The following is an 18,529-nucleotide window of genomic DNA, read 5'->3' as shown; positions in this document are numbered from 1 at the left end:
CATGCAGGAGTTGCTCAAACTGTGCCTGATGACGAGCGAGAGGCCAGTCTTATCCAGCTCTTCAGTATTGACAGAGTTACTAATCCCATCCACCTGCTCAAACACCCCATCTCCCCCCTCCCTTCCCCCCTGCCTGGGCCAGGCTTCCCTGGGGGCAGGTGCAGCCTCTGCCTCCTCTCCAGTTATCGCCCCTGGCCCGGACCCACCCCCCCTCCCTCCCTAGCAGGGAGCATTAATCGCCGCAAAAATAAATAGTTTTCAAATGTTTGGAAAAGCCCCCATGTTTGCACCAGGGCCTAACAAAATAATTTTTACAAGCTATCCGGTTGTGATTAGGGCCGGGAGAATTGAATTTTCGTGGCATTGATAATATTAATATTAGCCTAATTAATTACGTTGTTTGACTTTGCTCGACGCCCTGTGTACCTTCTCTACAACGCTAGCCAGCCGGAGCCAAGCTGTCTCTATCGCGCCGTCTCTCTCGCCCATGACAACCGCACGCGTTTCATGAACCAGTAAACATCTAATCCCTCTCGTCTATTCTCATCCCCAAGTCTGAAGAGTAACTTTACTCTGGTTGAGACACGCTTATAAATAACCCCTTCTAACTCATCCTTAAACTGATGCACATTCTCACTGAAAATTAACTTCTCTATATAAGAACTAAAACGTAAGTCGACCCATCGCTGTAACTCGTAATAGTAAAATAAAAATCAGCCGACATGCAGGTTTTTGAGATTATAATATTAAAAGGAAAAGTATTCAGGACAATGATAAAACAACATATTTTTAATTGAATAGATGATTAAGCTAGAGAGTGATGGACTGGGAACAGTTTAGTAGAACAGAGAGTTTCAGGTAAGGTCTAGCAACATCAGTACACTGTCACCAAGGAAACACGGTGATCTTAACCACTCCATCAGCCCTGTGAGGCCAAGCGCCTGACTAAGCCCTGACCCAGAAACACTGATCCAGTCCACAATGACGATCACAGAACGTCAGCCTTGCCGGATGAGTAGGGTGTTGATCTGTGCAATTACAGTGACACGTTCTCACTGACCTGTGGCCCCCGTCACCTCAGCTGCGGACCACCCTAACCCCTGACAGGTTCCCACACCTGACCCCAGTCTGGGTCGCCGCCCGCGGACCTGACCCCTGACCCCTGCTTGTGAAGTCACAAGCCAGAGGTCAGAGGTCAGGGGAAGCGGTCATGTGTTTTTCTCAGCCAGAGAGACACGGCTCAGGCTAGGTCAGGGTGGGAGATCCTCCTTAAGGGTGTGTTTGGTTCCCAGTACTCTACTCTCCTCTAACCAGGCCTGAGATTTAAGAGCTGAACCACAACTTAACAGCGTCACAGTTCGGCCCTGTGCACAAATGCAGCCACTAGATATCTTTACATATATATTTGGCACATTCAAAACAAAAAATGTCCCTTTAAGTGACTGTCGAAAGCTCGGGAATCAAAGTCTCTTTATCTGTAATAGGCCTATGCCAAACCTCTACAGTGGATTGGGGTATTAGTGTTTAGAAAACAAGAGGGATCAGTCCCATACATGTTTTGGACATCGCGGCAAAGAAATCTAAAGTAAAAACGCAAGTATCTCCAACGCAGATGGACTGATCACAGCCTCAAAAGGTGGGCAAAGCCAGTGGGTATGTGCATCTGCTTGAGCCGGGGCAGGCGTGACCCAGAAGAGACCATCCTGTGCATTGTCTGGAAGGTGCGTTCTCCAGAGCAAGGATCTCTCCGGGCCGAGCCTTCTAAAAAGCCAGGGAGGTGGCATGATTGGACGGACGGAGGGGGAGCGTCAGGAAGGGGAGCGTCTCCTGGGTCGCTAGCTAAAGTGGCGTGCCAGCCGGGATGAGCGGTAGTCCACTCTGAGCTGGACGAAGGCGTGCAGCAGGTTCCTGTCCAGGCTGGTCAGCTGCTCCCCAGAGCAAACCTGTTTGAGGTTGTCGGGGGCGACCACCAGGAGGTTGCAGAGCGCGTGGAGGGTGTCGAACAGCTGCAGGACCAGGGGAACCTGGAGGGACACGAAGAGAAGCGTTTAGTTGTCAGACACGTGAACCAGACGCGGGGTCAAACAGCACCATGGCCTCCGCGGCCGAAGAGGAGCAACTTGGGAATCGTCCTCAACTGGTGGTGAGATTCGAATGGACCAGGAAAACAAAACCAGCAACATGCACTTCTAAAACAACTCCTACACCCCGACCAGGCCTGACATCTCTAGTGTGGCTTTGAGACCCCGGTCATGTGACCCCCTTCCTCACCCGGAAGTCCTTGGCACAGCGGCGGTACTCTGCCACGTCGCAGATGGCCAGCATGCCCCCCATGGAACTGTAGCTGTACTGCTGCAGGTGCTCGTGGACCAGGCGGTGGAAGCGGATGCCCAGCTCCGTCAGCACAGTGTCTACGTTCTTCCCGTCCATCGACTTCCTGATGCGCTCCACCTGCCGGCTCACGTAGGCGCCCACCTTGGAGCACGCCTGGAGAGCAGGGGGGGCGTGGGGGGGTCATGGTGGGTGTTTGTGTGTGTGTTAAGAAGCAGTTGAGGAGGATCATGGGTGTGTATCTGTCTGTGCATGGTTCTGGAGGTTGGCCGAAGTGGGCAGGAAGAGGGCTGTAGGTGGCATGGATGTGGCATCTCTCACCGTGGTGTACTGGATCATGACGTTGTTCTCATCCTCCGGTCTGAAGTCTGTCTTCTTCTGGTCTGTCGACAGGATGTGCTTCATCTGGCCCACCATGCAGTTCAGCGTCCTGGAGAAAGACAGGACAGGCCCACGCAGGTAAACCACTGGACATTACTGAACCGTCGACACTAGTCAGCAATACTCTGAACGCAGCACTGACCTGTCTATTCCTGTGTCCAGCTTCACTTCCATCTGCTCAATCACTTCCTTCTTCTTCTGCAGGCACTCAGTCAGTTTGGGGGAGGAGCTGGTGGGGAGACAATTCCAGAACAAGGTTTACAAGCCGTTCTCCCCCAGTATCGGGGCTGCGAGCACTGCAGTAGCACGGAGGCCGGCAGGGAGCGGAGGAGTCACGCTCACCTGGTCAGGGGCATGAGCTGGTCGTTGAACTGCTTGTCAAACAGATGGAAGATGGTGTTGGCTTGCTGAACCACATCCAGGAAGTACAGGTTGGCGTTCTTGGCATCTGATGATGGGATGGCTGTAGAAGAAACAAGGAGAGGGAATAAACTAAACAGCTAAACCAACAAACCCACGGAACACCCTAAGCCTAAAAACCAGCTGGTTGAATCCAGCTGTTCCGACGCCTCGCCACAGACTTGTCTTCGGTCCGATGGCACCGAGACGTACCTGAGAGGCCGATCTCCAGGGCGTAGTCGATGTGGTCCACACACAGGTGCTCCACCAGCAGCAGGAAGATGGAGAAGGCATTCTTAGGTAGGTCTGAGGGGTCGGACAGCTGGGGCCACAACAAACACACAGCCTAATTAGGTACTAGCAGGGAAACCTGAGGGCTTTTCAAGCACAAGCGTCGACCAGTGGATCCTGTGCCATTGTTACTCAACACAGATTCGGCACATCCAGCCTGTCCTGTAGGGGGCGATGGAGCGCAGACTCACCCTGTTGCACCTCTCGAAGGCATGGCGCGTCTCCTGAAGCAGGTTGACCACCACCTCCTGGGACAGGAACGTCTCTCCGTGGGTGTCGATGCTGGGGCCCAGCGGAAGGTTGGTGCGCTGCCTGATCCTCTCCTTCAGCTCCTGGATACTGGGGTTGCAGACAGGGCTGGGTGTCACCTCTCACAGAAGGGGGGCCAGCGACACAGCGACAGGGGGGGCGGAGGGGAAGTGGGGGGGGAGGAGTGGAGGGGGAGGAGTGGAAGGGGGGGGGGGGCTAGCTCACCTGCCAGTGCCCAGGGGGCGTTTCTGGTGGTTCTTGGAGTCGTAATAGCGCTGCAGGATCAAGGAACTGCGGCTCCGCAGGTTCTCCCTCTCCATGTCGATGTAGCTCTCCAGGTAGGAGGAGAAGATGCTCTTGATCAGTTTGGACAGGAACGTGTGCTTGTCTGAACCCAGGTTGAACTCCGTCAGCTTGGCAGCCAAGGCTGTGGTTCTGAAGACCAACAGGGTTTGTGAGTTTCCTGACAGTTGGGAAGAGGGTTCGTACCAGGTGAACTCGACTGCGAGGCGTAAAGGGCCGAGCGACCGTCTCACCTGGTGTAGAGGTCGTAGAGGTTCTTGAGGTATTGTTCTACGTCAGAGTGACGAGTCTCGTCCAGTTTGGTCCTCACATGGGTCTAAGAAACACACAGATTCTCACTGAATCAACTGTCAAATAAATGTTAAAAAAAGAAAAAACTAGAAACTATTATGTATTAGTGACAAACCTGCAGTTTGTTCTCAAATATGTTCTGGATGAGTTTGGCCATGACGGTCTCCGGGCTAGAGAACACCTCCCCCACCTGCTTGTTGACCTGCTGACACAGCTGAGCCGTGTCCTCAAATACATCCCCCCTCATGTAGGCCCCCTGGACACACACACACACACACACACACACACACACATTACCCCTGGGTCTGCGGAAGGCTCCAGAGCCCCCAGTACAGTAGTGTTGTAACACAGCAGGCCCTACAGCCTGGATAGTAACGAGTGTCATGTTTCAAGTGTTTGACTGCTTGATGCTTGTTACATTTCGTGTTTGTCCATGTTTTTTGTACTGTATTACCATTCTAATGGTTCTAAAAATGTAACATATCATCATTATTATTCTTAACGAGTCTTCACTGGGTCACCCTTCCTCACCTCCTGACATTGCTTGATGTAGACATCCACACAGTGAGCGTAGCCCTGTAACAGAGAGTCACACGAGAGACTAGCACACCTGCTACACTGCTGAACTTCAGATACACATTTGATATATACAGGTTTATAAGCTCATATTTCAATGGCATCAGGAATTGCCTGGACGTCATGCAAAAATGTATACACGTGTGTGTATATATATATATATATAAACACACACACACACACACACACACACACACACACAACCGCCCCTCCATCACCCACACACAGGAATGATGCTCATTCGACTCAGGGCAGACTAGATGTGTTGATGTGTGGGTGGGTAGTGGGGTCATGTGTTGATGTGTGGGTGGGTAGTGGGGTCATGTGTTGATGTGTGGGTGGGTAGTGGGGTAGCTGTGGGTCACCTTGAAGTGGAGGAGGACGGCAGCCACCTCCCGCATGCGCCCGATCTCACCCCGACGCTGGGCCGCCGTGAAGTCCTGGATCAGCTGACGCTCCAGGTCATGGTACTTACCTTACACACACACACACACACACACAGGGTCACACACACACACAGGGTCACACACACACACAGGGTCACACACACACAGGGTCACACACACACACACACACACACACACACACACACACAGGGTCACACACACACAGGGTCACACACACACACACACACACAGGGTCACACACACACACACACAGGGTCACACACACACACACACACACACACAGGGTCACACACACACAGGGTCACACACACACACACACACACAGGGTCACACACACACACACACACACACACAGGGTCACACACACACACACACACACACAGGGTCACACACACACACACACAGGGTCACACACACACACAGGGTCACACACACACACACACACACAGGGTCACACACACACACACACACACAGGGTCACACACACACACACACACACAGGGTCACACACACACACACACAGGGTCACACACACACACAGGGTCACACACACACACACACAGGGTCACACACACACACAGGGTCACACACACACACACACAGGGTCACACACACACACACACAGGGTCACACACACACACACACAGGGTCACACACACACACACACAGGGTCACACACACACACACACAGGGTCACACACACACACACACAGGGTCACACACACACACACACAGGGTCACACACACACACACACAGGGTCACACACACACACACACACAGGGTCACACACACACACACACACACAGGGTCACACACACACAGGGTCACACACACACACAGGGTCACACACACACACACACAGGGTCACACACACACACACACACACAGGGTCACACACACACACACACACAGGGTCACACACACACACAGGGTCACACACACACACACACACACACAGGGTCACACACACACACACACAGGGTCACACACACACACACACAGGGTCACACACACACACAGGGTCACACACACACACACACACAGGGTCACACACACACAGGGTCACACACACACACACACAGGGTCACACACACACACACACACACAGGGTCACACACACACACACACACATGTAGGGTCAAGGTGTGGCTGGATCAGGCAGATCGGCATCTCTTCCACTAGACAGTTGTGCCCTTGAAACTTTGACTGGCTGGCATCACAAGACCAAGCCTGAATGCCGTTGGGACTGGACATTCTCCAGGAGAGTGCTCGATTGGCTCATTTCAGAGAGGAATGTTCATTTTACAGTTCTCCTATATTGGCCCAAATGGGTGAACTGTTTTTTTGCTTTCTGTCAAAGACTATGTTACCTCTTGGTATGAAATGCACAAAATGACGTTTGATTTGAATGCAGTCACTCACTTGCTATCTTGGCTTTGACGTCTGCAAACCTGGAAGAGGACAAAAACACAAGCGCTGATCAGAGATACTCTGGAGATCAACTTTCCTACGTTCTGCCCGCTGGTGAGTTTAGTGAAGTACAACGTTTTTAATCACGTAAATGATCTAGCTGAAAATCACTGTGCTAGGTTTTTGATTGGGGGGTGTCACACAGCATGTCCAAAGACCACAAGCAGCACCTGACCCCTGACTGCCACGGGGCCAACTCACCTGTCGAACGGCAGCTCCTGGGCAATGAGATGCAGCTTCTGAATGATATCAGCTGCCTCCTTGATCTGGAGAGAGAACAAGAGAGAGAGGATGCGCGAGAGAGAGAGGATGCGCGAGAGAGAGAGAACAAGAGAGAGAGAGGATGCGAGAAAGAGAGTGCAAGAAAGAGGGGATGCGAGAAAGAGAGGGAGAGAGAGAAAGACAGCGAGAGAGAGAGAGAGAGAGACAGAGAGAGACAGAGAGAGAGTTAGACAGCCAAACAGAGCGGGGCGGCCGCCTGCAGCATCATCAGCTCCACCGTGGGGATGAACATCTTAAAGCAGCTCTCCTCCACCTCTCCGTGTTCTCCACAGAGCTGATAAGGAGCAGGCGCCGCTCACCTGAGCATCCAGCAGCACTGACTTAGCATCGCATCACTCTGCACTGGAGATGCCTCCTCTCAATGGCCTGTAATCCCACCGGAGCCTAAATCGCCTTCAATAATCTGTCCGGCTGGAGATTTTTTTCCTGGGAGGGGGGGGGGGGGGCTCGCACGCTTCCCTCCCCCCGATACACGGAGGCAGACACCCCCCAGACCCGAGAAAGGCCCACCGTCCACAACTCTTCTGTTCCCGCCGCTGCCTGCCTCAGCTAACATCATTACTCCGCTCCCGTGAGGAGGATCCTGCCTTTCTGCTCGGCGAAGGTTTTCTAAGTATCTGTCCCCCAGCTAAGATTAGCTAAATCCCATGTAAGTAATGTAGCCGTCTCCCTGCAGTCAGGGTTTAGCAGCACTTGTCTCCACACTGGCGGCCCAGCCCTCCCTTTCAGAAGGATTAACGGAGCCTTTCCCCTTCAGCTGTTCAGGCACAGCCTCCCCCTCTCTCCCCACACCCTCGTCTGGAGGTACTCTCAGGAAGAAAAAGAAGAATCTGTCCGAGATTCCCGCCCGCTACTCCGGAAGCTGAGCTTCCCATCTCCAACTCCCGTCTCTGAGATTGATCTGCGGACTCCCAGCCCCGGTAATGACGTTCCTTGTAGCCGCAGTTAATTGAGAAAATCCCAGATGTTCCTAAACCAGCTAAAATACACGACTAACAAACTTAGTAGCATCAATGATAGGGTTACCTGGCTGATATCAAGTTTATTGACGAGGCCTGGTCTACTGGAAATCCCAAATGGATGTTTATCTGCAACTAGGGATACGCATAATTAGCTGCGTAATTTAACTGACAATACACATTTTTACCGGTTAATGCTATCGGTTAAACAATGTTGCCAATTTTTGGACAATGTCGCTAGATTTTGCAACTTTTCACCTTCACTAGTGTCAATTTTTTTTGTATCTAGCAACTATCTAAAGTAACATTTAGAGACTTTCTACTACTTTGGGAATCTCCGTTTTTGTTGTTGAGCAGCAGCAAAATAACTACCGGTAATTGTATTCAGTGTTGTTGTTGTTGTTGTTGTAGCCGTTAATCATGGAGGTACAGCCAGCGCTCTAGGATTCAAGGTTGTTTTTGTTTTGTTAATCTGTTGTTATTTATGCTGCTATTAAAAAGCAACCCCTTATGGGAGGAAAATAACATTTGTTGTAATGTTTGTTGTTGTTGTTTTTTTTATGTCACAGACATAAATGGTGACTGAAATGTGCTGACCTTCTCTGGGTTGTTGAACACATCGCTGCGTAGCTCCCCGTCCAGGAACTCGTTAAAGTAGGTCATGAGGCGCTGGGCCTCCACAGCCCTCTGTCTGGGAGTGTTCACCCCTTCCAGCTGGTCGCCCAGGTGACACACCTTGGTGGCCACATAGCTGATGTGCTCGTCCAGCTCCTGGAAGTGTTGAAAGGCAACCTGCAAGGAGACAGAAAAGAAAAGTCTAATTTAGTATATCAGACTACTAGTTCCCTATTTACTACACTTTATACTAGATTACTTGTAGACCAATCCACTTCTAGACCCGTCCAAAATGGAGACCATTTCTCAATTTTATGTGTTATTCTGATTGCTTAGTATGATTGAGTCACTGTCCCGTGTTACGAAATGTGTCCTATCGTAACCTTTCGGGAGGCGTGGGTGTATTAGGGAGTCAAGTGGCTGAGCGGTGAGGGAATCGGGCTAGTAATCTTAAAGTTGCCAGTTCGATTCCCGGCCGTGTCAAATGACGTTGTGTCCTTGGGTAAGGCACTTCATCCTACTTGCCTCGGGGGAATGTCCCTGTACTTACTGTAAGTCGCTCTGGATAAGAGCGTCTGCTAAATGACTAAATGTAATTAGGTCTTGCAGATCACCTGGTTGCTTCTCTGCAAGTCCTGCACTTTGTGGGCGAACTCCTTGGCTTCCCGGTGGCACTGCTGCTCCAGTTTCTCCACCCTCCGCTGGATCTTCTCATCCAGATGCTTCAGCTCCTCGATGTGGTTCTCAAACTCCTCCAGAAGCCTACACACACGGGGGCAAACCAAACACGTTCACCGACTAGATTTCGAGATTGTCGTTCTTGTTGATCAACAGTAAATGAAGGCTTACAGTTTGGAGGACTGGCTGATGCAGGGTTAAATCTGTCCCACTAACCCCAAACACTGACAGTTAATGGATATAAATAGTGTTGGGTGTTTAATTTCTGGGTCCCCAGATTTAAGAAGCTCTCAAACTGGAAGCTACGTCAGCTGTATTTAAGTGCCATCAGGACGGCAGAGTAAATGTTCTAAGTCAGCACCACATTTCACTGCAGTATGAAACATCCCAAACTGATGAGTGTATAATCTCTCCACTAATTCCCCCAGCACTGGGTGCAGCTTACGGCCACCTTCCATCCCTTCCAAACTCCAGAGGCTCTCATCTCTCCTTCCTTCTGTCAGTAACTATGTGACTCACAGACTGGTGGGCTCTGGAGATGCTGTGCATCTCTTACTCTGCCTCGACAGGCTTTAGATGGAGCTTGCAACATAGCTGGGGAGAGCGCTTTGAGAACAGTGAAGATAAGGCTGGACGTAGCTAGCTGTATTATATTTCTTAGCATAGGGCAGTAGATTTTTTTTTTTTTTTGAAGGACTGAATTTGAGGACTGGTTTAAGTTTAGAAGAAAAAATAAAAGTCTGACTGAAATGTCCATGATAAGCACCAATCTATGAAGAAGGCATTTAAGGTGGGGTTTGGCTCAAGCTTAGAGCTTTCGAAAGGGTTAATTTAATTTAAGAGTCGGGGTGGAATGTACAACACAAAAGTACTCTAATTGACAATAAATACACGTCTCCCTTTACCTCTTGGGATCGAAGGCCTCGGCGCCACCTTTGGAACCTCCACCTGGAGTTCTCCAGGCTAGCCTCTCTATGTATTCATCTGCATCAAAGGGCTCCTAGGAGTCAAACACAGTGTGGAGTAACGTTGCTGTTGCCACAGCATACAAAGGCATGGACAAATTGTGTATCTACCCTTATCGTTGCAGCTAGACTAGTTAGTTGACATCATTACGCTGGACTCGATAGCTGGCTAGATAGTCTTAATGTAAACGTACTGCTAGTAAAAAACTGTGGTATTGTATGAAGATGCTATTCGTTGTTGGTGCAAGTGATATCCAGTTATGGCACGGACTGTTCTCAGATCTAAGAAACCGTTAATCATTATAGCATGCTAATTAGCTTTTAATCGTGGCTGTTCTGCCCGAGTACAGCTTTATATGATAGCTATGTGGATAGCTAACTAGCTAAATGACCCAACCCCAGCTTAGATTTACTGCCACTACTAGCACCAGTTAGCTAGTTAGCCTTCTTGCTAGCTAGCTAGCTACATCCACAGGTCAGAGAAAACACACAGTCACACATCCACTTACCTCAAACAGTTGAGCAGTTGTTGCCATTTTGGATCTTTAACTCTCAATATAAAATGTTGCAGTTTATTCAAAAGCAAGAAGGCAAAACAGCCAACAGCCAGATCAGCTGAATTTGGGCAATACTGTCCTTTGTTGTTGACAGCTAGCTTGCTAGCTAACTGTTTCAAGCTTCCTGTTTAGAGAAAAGGGTGGGGATATTTGCTTGCGGTCGTATGCGCCTTAGTATTCCCGGCCAGTCCCACGGTGCACCGTGTTGCCACCGAAAGATTTCCAAGCGGACGACTGGACGTCTACGAAATTGTAACACAAAACGAACAACCTCACTGTTCTTGTACGCATGCTCACAAGTCTTCGGCTGTGTGGTGCTTGTCACATGACCGCTAAAGAAGGAAGTGCTTTGAAACTCAAGCTAATTTAATGTTCAACACATAGTAATCTACTATTTATCACAGACAATTCCATCTGATGACAGTTCTTCATTTCTAGCCAAATGAGCGTGCGAGCATTATGGATTATTTGTCACGAGAAAGGAGAATCTGTCACAGTGCGTTTTTCAAGGTTTGTGATTGTATTTTGAAATGGTTGCTAGGTTTGCGGGTTGAGCCTAAATCTAATTGTCTGTTTATAAGAAAAAAGGTTTAACCTGCTTGTAACTTTGACTTTGTATTTTACTGAAAAGCATCATTCCTATACCGTTAGTTTTACCGTGGAATGTCTGTGGTAAACATTTTATCGTGCTCTCCTTTCAAACAGGCGGTATCCAACAGTAGAACAGCGTGCCAAGTGTCTGGCCGGCTCCCGGCACGTGTCTGTCCCCGAGGACTCTACTGTGCTCCAGCTCCTGCTTACGGAGCTGGGGCTCGCTGATCTCGACAAGCCTTTTGTGGCAGCGCGGGATGACTGCCTCTATCGCCAGCGCCAACCAGCCCTGGAGCTGCACGTCGAGGGCCCTGGAGGAGGGGTCCTCTGGCCAGTGTTGGCCATCCCCCAGGGGCCTCTGATCCTGGCCTGTCTGCCCCTGGTGGATGCCCCCCCAGAGCCCCGTCCCCCTCTGTCCAGCCTGTTCTCAGTCTCCCAGGGCCTCGCACTGTTAACAGGCTTACAGACCTTCCTCTGCGGGTCCGGGGGTAAACCAGACAGCGAAGGGCTGGCGTCTCGCCTGGCCGCGATGCCTTCCGTCCTGCTGCAGGTCTGCCCCCTGGGGACCCCCCTGGGGGGCCCTCAGACAGGGGGCCCACCCACGGCAGCTGTTCCCACTCCTGCAGGAGCCCAGAAGCAGCCCGCCTGGAAGACGGGACTTCACCGCGGCAAGGCCGTGGTCAGCGTAGACCTGAAGGAGGTGGTGCGCTCCATGCAGTATGGAAACCAAAGCAGACAGGACCTCTGGGATGTCTATGGCACAGTCACTAGTAAGGTGAGCAGAGGGTTGTGTCAGAGCTCTGGAACTCTCCCAGTCTCTACTCCTATATATATATTTTTTTTAAGACATTGCTGGTTGTGATCACCTCTTCGTGCTGTGCTCTTTGTCCCCCTCAGTGTGAAGTGGAGGGGGTTCTTCCCAACGTGACGGTCACTCTCACCCTGCCACCAAACGGCTCCCCTCTGCAGGATATCCTGGTTCACCCCTGTGTGACCTCGCTGGACGCCAGCATCCTGACGGCGAGCAGTGTCGACGACTCCGACAGCTCCGCTTTCTCCGGACCCTACAAGTTCCCCTTCTCCCCTCCCATAGAGCCCTTCAGGCTCTGCAGCTACACGTCGCAGGTGAGGGGGGCGGTGGCCAACGATCGGGGTTCTATTTCCCTCCCTCGCGAGGTGAAGGGGTTGTTAGGTACGTGTGAGTCCTCGGGCTGACAGGATGTGGTGTTCTCCCAGGTCCCCGTTCCGCCTATCCTCGGCTCCTACCAGCTGAGGGAGAAGGAGAACCAGCTCCAACTGGCTGTGAGCCTGAAGCTGCATGAGAGCGTGAGGAACAGCTTTGAGTACTGTGAGGCACACCTTCCCTTCTTCAACAGGTAACACAGACATTTACATTTAGTCATTTAGCAGACGCTCTTATCCAGAGCGACTTACAGTAAGTACAGGGACATTCCCCCCGAGGCAAGTAGGGTGAAGTGCCTTGCCCAAGGACACAACGTCATTTTGCACAGCCGGGAATCGAACCGGTAACCTTCAGATTACGAGTCTGACTCCCTCACCGCTCAGCCACCTGACTCCCATCAGGCACCTGGGGTGCCTTGGTAGCTCTCAGGATAGGTGTGTGTAGTACAGTGTAGGCTGAGGCCTCACAGCAGATGCCTGGGTTAGAATCCGGCCTGGGTCTTTTTCTGCATGTCTCCCTGCCTGTCCCGTCACACTTCACTTAAAACGATATGTTCTGTGTGTCTGTACTGCTGTGTTTGTATGTCTGTACTGCTGTGTTTGTGTGTCTGTTCTGTATGTCTGTACTGCTGTGTTTGTGTGTCTGTACTGCTGTGTTTGTGTGCCTGTTCTGTATGTCTGTACTGCTGTGTTTGTGTGTCTGTACTGTATGTCTGTACTGCTGTGTTTGTGTGTCTGTTCTGTATGTCTGTACTGCTGTGTTTGTGTGTCTGTACTGTATGTCTGTACTGCTGTGTTTGTATGTCTGTACTGTATGTCTGTACTGCTGTGTTTGTGTGTCTGTACTGTATGTCTGTACTGCTGTGTTTGTATGTCTGTTCTGTATGTCTGTACTGCTGTGTTTGTATGTCTGTTCTGTATGTCTGTACTGCTGTGTTTGTATGTCTGTTCTGTATGTCTGTACTGCTGTGTTTGTGTGTCTGTTCTGTATGTCTGTACTGCTGTGTTTGTGTGTCTGTACTGTATGTCTGTACTGCTGTGTTTGTGTGTCTGTACTGTATGTCTGTACTGCTGTGTTTGTGTGTCTGTACTGTATGTCTGTACTGCTGTGTTTGTGTGTCTGTACTGTATGTCTGTACTGCTGTGTTTGTGTGTCTGTACTGTATGTCTGTACTGCTGTGTTTGTGTGTCTGTACTGTATGTCTGTACTGCTGTGTTTGTGTGTCTGTACTGTATGTCTGTACTGCTGTGTTTGTGTGTCTGTTCTGTATGTCTGTACTGCTGTGTTTGTATGTCTGTACTGTATGTCTGTACTGCTGTGTTTGTATGTCTGTACTGTATGTCTGTACTGCTGTGTTTGTATGCCGTTGTACTTTTTAACCGGATTTTTTTAGCCCCCTTTCCCTCAAAAAAGCTTGTGCTTTTTTCAGGCCTTCATTGTAAATAAGAATTTGTTCTTAATGCTCTTGCCTGGGTAAATAAAGGTTAAATAAAATAAAATAAATAAAAATAAAACTGTCAAATAAAGCATGAAAAATACCCCCCCCCCCCCCCCCCCCTTCAAAGAACATGTAAAATAAAAGGTCTGTTAGACGATACATTACACCATATCCCATCGGTATGACACCCACAACAGGAGACCAAGAGATAAGTAACCAAGCTCGTAATGGTTGTGTTTACTCTGTGGGTTGTGTGTGTGTGTGCAGGGATCAGATGGGCAGTGTGGATGTGAAGGTGAGCTCTGGGCTGCTGGAGGTGTCCAAAGAGAAGAGCCTCCTGGTCTGGGTCATCGGTAAGTTCCCCTTCCACAGCTGCAACTGGAGTACGAGTCCTCCTCTGGAGCCTTAATGGCTGTTTTAACTCTCCTCTCTTCAGGACAAAAGTTCCCCAAGTCCCGTGAGGTGACTCTAGAAGGAAGTGTGAGTTTTACAGGGCAGCCACCTGGACCAGCTGACCCGCTGTGCACAGGACTCACTGCCTACATAAAAGTACGACAATCTATCATGCGTACACTCATAATCCCTATTCCAACTGGGAGTGCTTATTTGCAGTCTTCCATGCTTTGCAGCTGTATTTCCGGGTTCCAGACCTGACCCTGTCTGGATGCTGTGTGGATCAGAACTCTGTCCAAGTCTACTCGTCAGCCAAACCCCGGATCGTCACGTGTGAGTGTTCACTGTTGGAGGTCTGAGCATAGATATATATATAAAGTCTAGATGTCTTACGGCGGAGTCTAGAACATCCGCACATGGCGGCCATCTTGCTACAGTCAACTCGCTCACCCATAACATTGTGTTGGTACTTTTTAAATGACCATAACTTGCTCAAGTTTCAACCGATTTTTAAACGGTTTGGTTTGTTATCAACGTCAGAGATGTCGTTATGCCACTGCATACTAAGTTCATAAGTATGCAGTGGCATAACGACATTTCACCACCCTGTACTTACTGTAAGTCGCTCTGGATAAGAGCGTCTGCTAAATGACTAAATGTAAATGTAACCCTGCTTTGAGTCCTCTCCTGCACCCTGACACCTTTCTCCTCTGCAGCTCGCGAGCTGTTGTCTTCAGAGTACTACATCTGGAACTCGACTGGTTCTGCCCCAGTGTCCTCGGGTCACATGATGCTGTAGGACGGACCAGGAACAGAGAGCTTGGTGGACATTATGGTGTCCCCTACTGGGACAAAAACACAGACTATGAAATCACGTGAGAAAATGTGCTTTTTAAAAAGAGATCATGTTAAACTGTGTCAGAGAACGATTAGGAGGAGAAACACTGAAGGGATTTGATCGTCAGGTAAGCATAAACATGCCCCTATTTGTAGTAAACACCACCTCATTCGGTCCATATTTTTGTATAAAATAAAGTTTCTCATTGCTGCTGCAGTGACTTGCCCCTGGCCTTGAAGTCCTTTCATCCCTCCGCCTCTTTCTCAAGCCTCGTCCGTAGCCCTTCAGACAGAGGGGCCTCCCTTGCCCTGACAGTCCCACTTCACTGCCTCTCCATCAGATGGATAATTAGCAGCTGGGGCCATGTCCCAGTCAGTGTATCAGGGGCCTGCGGGCCAAAGGGCTTGGCCAGTGAAAGGGAAGGCTGGTCTGGGCTGCGTCTGGGCCACAATGGGCTCCTCTGGAGAACTGGCAGGGCTCCTCCATCCCCCTTTTGACCCGTCTTGCCTGTCAGCCAGCGGCCTCTCCAGGCCGACGCGGAGGAACGACCCTCCCTCCAGGACGCTCCTCCCCGGTCAGCTGGGCAGATCAGAGGCTAATTGGAGGAGCAGTTGTTCAGACGGCTAGGTGATGGGGCCCTCTTGAAATATGACGGGAGAGCTTTGTGATAAAAATAATAATAATAATAACTTTCCAAAGTTTCCTCTAGATGCCTATGTTACCAAAACCTTGTCTTCAGTGTTAAAAAAAATCTAACAAAAAAACTGTGGGATTGGTGCCAAGTCAGTAACATCGACAGACAGACATGTGAACAGCTAGCAGCTGTAGGGTTAAATCAGCTGGAGATGACGTTCCACTGTGTTGTCCACAGCAGCCAGCCTCCTCTTTGTGCTTCCTAGGCCTCTCCTGCCCTCTCGCTGGTGCAAACGCTAAGTTCTCACGTGGATTTCCACCCACAAGACTGACCGTGACCAATCCCCTGTCAGTTGGAACCAATTGCTCACATGGCATCCTTCACCTTTTTTTTACTGTGGCCGTGTGGTGGGGTAGGGACCCGGACCTCCCCCCACACCCGCCCCACCCATTTGGCTTTAAGACCTAGTGTGTGGAGGCACTGAACTGGAAAAGGAGAAGGTTTTTTTTTTTTTTTTTTAAGGGGCCCATCAGTCAGTGGTCAGTCAGCCCGGCTCCTGAAGTCTGTCCAGTTCTTCTCACGGCAGACTTTGCTTTGTTGAACACGTCTTGCTCAATAGATGGGCCCGTTTTAATGAGCCTCTCTGCTCCACTGCTTTGCATCCACATCATTGGGCACAAAAGACCTAATCTGAAAAAGATAGCTTATTGCATTTGTTGGATTTAGGGATGTAATGAATGTGATGCATATTAATTTTCCTTCAGAAAGATAAGACAAGAGTCGGCAATTACTTAGACTTCCAAAATTATTAACATTCACTGTTGACCTTTAGACATTAATGTTACTGGGAAGACTTGATTAAATATGGTTTCTTGTGAAATTATCCAATAATGACACCATGTGGTGAAATATAATATAACAGTTTTTGTGATCAAATTTGCTCACATATTTTAATACCATGAATAGAAATCCACGTAAGAAAAGAAAAAACTATTCGTTTCACACGCTGGTATTTTCTTTAGATTTATTGTGCTGTGTGGGCCCCATCAGGGCTCAGGCCTGGTCTGACCTAACCGCCTGGGGCCTCAGGTGGTCCGTAGCTGGCCAGTCCTCTTCTCCTCCTCTCCAGCCTGTTGAGAGCTCACATCAGGGCCTCCCCAGAGGAGGTGAGCAGCAGGGCGATGAGCAATTTCCTGTTTCAGAGACACTTGAGGAGCCACAGATCTTTCTATTTCTGCAGGGAATTGGCGGACCTTTACGTTTCTGAAGGACTCTTCAGTTTCTTCTCTCGTTCATGAATAATTGATCAAAGTATTTTCGGACCGATTTTGTGATGCATTCTCTTTGCAGATAATTAGAAGACAAGTTGAAGATATGTGGACACTTGGATTATACACGTTTATATAAGGTTGTTTTGGACACTTTACTCTCCTCTTTAGAAGCCTAAAACAGATAAACCCATGACAGAGACACACAGCAACGTCATATACAGAGTGTACTCACTCACTAAACATTGGCACAAACACGTTACACAGTCCTCATTCAGTGTCACACTGGAACCCCTTGAGGGCGCCATCGACTCAGGAATATTTGATCTAAATAGCTTAGTGCCGTAGCATCATTAGGTTGTGTGTTTTCAGAGTGGAATACAACACAACACCACCAGGTCAACTGCCTGCGGTCCATGACGTTACATTTACATTTAGTCATTTAGCAGACGCTCTTATCCAGAGCGACTTACAGTAAATACAGGGACATTCCCCCGAGGCAAGCAGGGTGAAGTGCCTTGCCCAAGGACACAACGTCAGTTGGCATGACCGGGAATTGAACTGGCAACCTTCGGATTACTAGCCCGATTCCTTCACCGCTCAGCCACCTGACTCCCTATGACAGCCACCTTCTACGGTAACTACACTGTACTGAGGTTTTAACACCAAATAATCCAGATTTACCAAAAAACTATTCTAACTCAGCGTCCCAAATCCCCCTCTTCCCCTGGCAGACGCCTCTCACCCCCCCTCTGCCTCCCTGCCTACCCCCCAGGCCCTCATGCCACATGTTCCAGCCAGGCCCCTCAGTGTCCGCTAATGAACCGGAGCGGTCGGCTCCACCCTCCTTGTTCCAGTCCAGCATCCAGGGGAAGCTTTCCCCCGTGGGCCTTGTGTGCTCCGTCTGCCTCCCTGTCTCTGCTGTCCAGTCCTGGGTCGAGTGCAGCCTGCCGCCATCCAGACCTCCACAGATCAGATCCTTGTCCCTGGCTGGATGTTGAGGGCCTGGCTGGGGATGTTGAGGGCCTGGCTGGGAGAGTGGAGGGCCAGGCTGGGAGAGTGGAGGGCCAGGCTGGGAGTGCTGTCTGTCCTGCTCCAGTGGAGGGGGTGTCGGTTGGAGTTCCCTCGGGTCGATGCTCTCTCCCCTGGCCTCGTCCCAGAAGATATCCCTCTCTGTGGGTCTGCTCACGACACGCAGCCTCTGCATCCCCTCCCCGTAATCTGCCACGACCACCGCAAGACACACCGGCATTCCAGTAATTACACAGTATGGATTAGTGGAAACCTGTTTGGGCCGACTGGATGTAAAGGAGGTGGTTTGTGTATCTCACCGTTATCTGTGTAGACGACCCTGCCCCGCGCTCTCCGCTCGCGGGCGCGCCTCTGGTGGGCTCGTCGTCGTAGTTGCGTCTGCCGACTGAGAGCCGTC

General features: G+C 50.1%; 2 protein-coding genes across 2 annotated transcripts; one reads left to right on the top strand and one right to left on the bottom strand.

Annotated features, from left to right (window-relative positions):
• Nucleotides 1-769: 769 nt before the first annotated feature.
• On the bottom strand, nt 770-10,845 carry exoc5 (exocyst complex component 5). The gene is made up of 18 exons (XM_067243563.1): nt 10,708-10,845; nt 10,139-10,233; nt 9,170-9,317; nt 8,538-8,732; nt 6,901-6,965; nt 6,652-6,680; nt 5,187-5,296; nt 4,777-4,821; nt 4,361-4,501; nt 4,188-4,270; nt 3,877-4,086; nt 3,594-3,741; nt 3,325-3,433; nt 3,055-3,175; nt 2,855-2,941; nt 2,653-2,761; nt 2,272-2,487; nt 770-2,024 (listed from the first exon to the last, which is right to left on the bottom strand). Exons 1-18 carry the CDS (start codon nt 10,732-10,734, stop codon nt 1,836-1,838), a joined length of 2,127 nt encoding a protein of 708 aa, XP_067099664.1. The 5' UTR covers nt 10,735-10,845; the 3' UTR covers nt 770-1,835.
• A 264-nt stretch (nt 10,846-11,109) lies between these two features.
• On the top strand, nt 11,110-15,453 carry ap5m1 (adaptor related protein complex 5 subunit mu 1). The gene is made up of 8 exons (XM_067243562.1): nt 11,110-11,265; nt 11,461-12,121; nt 12,244-12,471; nt 12,583-12,722; nt 14,235-14,320; nt 14,404-14,516; nt 14,597-14,693; nt 15,077-15,453. Exons 1-8 carry the CDS (start codon nt 11,198-11,200, stop codon nt 15,157-15,159), a joined length of 1,476 nt encoding a protein of 491 aa, XP_067099663.1. The 5' UTR covers nt 11,110-11,197; the 3' UTR covers nt 15,160-15,453.
• The last annotated feature ends 3,076 nt before the right edge of the window (nt 15,454-18,529 follow it).

Source organism: Osmerus mordax, chromosome 9 (assembly GCF_038355195.1).
Source record: "Osmerus mordax isolate fOsmMor3 chromosome 9, fOsmMor3.pri, whole genome shotgun sequence".
NCBI lineage: Eukaryota > Metazoa > Chordata > Actinopteri > Osmeriformes > Osmeridae > Osmerus > Osmerus mordax.
This window is presented reverse-complemented; position numbering and strand designations above follow the sequence as displayed.

Bases quoted from the DNA above. Each gene is read 5' to 3' on its own strand.
- exoc5 (XM_067243563.1), bottom strand. From the start codon at position 10,734: ATGGCAACAACTGCTCAACTGTTTGAG. The intron at 6,966-8,537 runs GTCAGCACATTT...TTCTCTCTCCAG, and splicing joins TGTTCAACAACCCAGAGAAG to ATCAAGGAGGCAGCTGATAT. The intron at 4,502-4,776 runs GTGAGGAAGGGT...GTGTGTGTCCAG, and splicing joins ACATCAAGCAATGTCAGGAG to GGGGCCTACATGAGGGGGGA.
- ap5m1 (XM_067243562.1), top strand. From the start codon at position 11,198: ATGAGCGTGCGAGCATTATGGATTATTTGTCACGAGAAAGGAGAATCT. The intron at 14,321-14,403 runs GTAAGTTCCCCT...TCCTCTCTTCAG, and splicing joins CCTCCTGGTCTGGGTCATCG to GACAAAAGTTCCCCAAGTCC. The intron at 14,694-15,076 runs GTGAGTGTTCAC...TCTCCTCTGCAG, and splicing joins CAAACCCCGGATCGTCACGT to CTCGCGAGCTGTTGTCTTCA.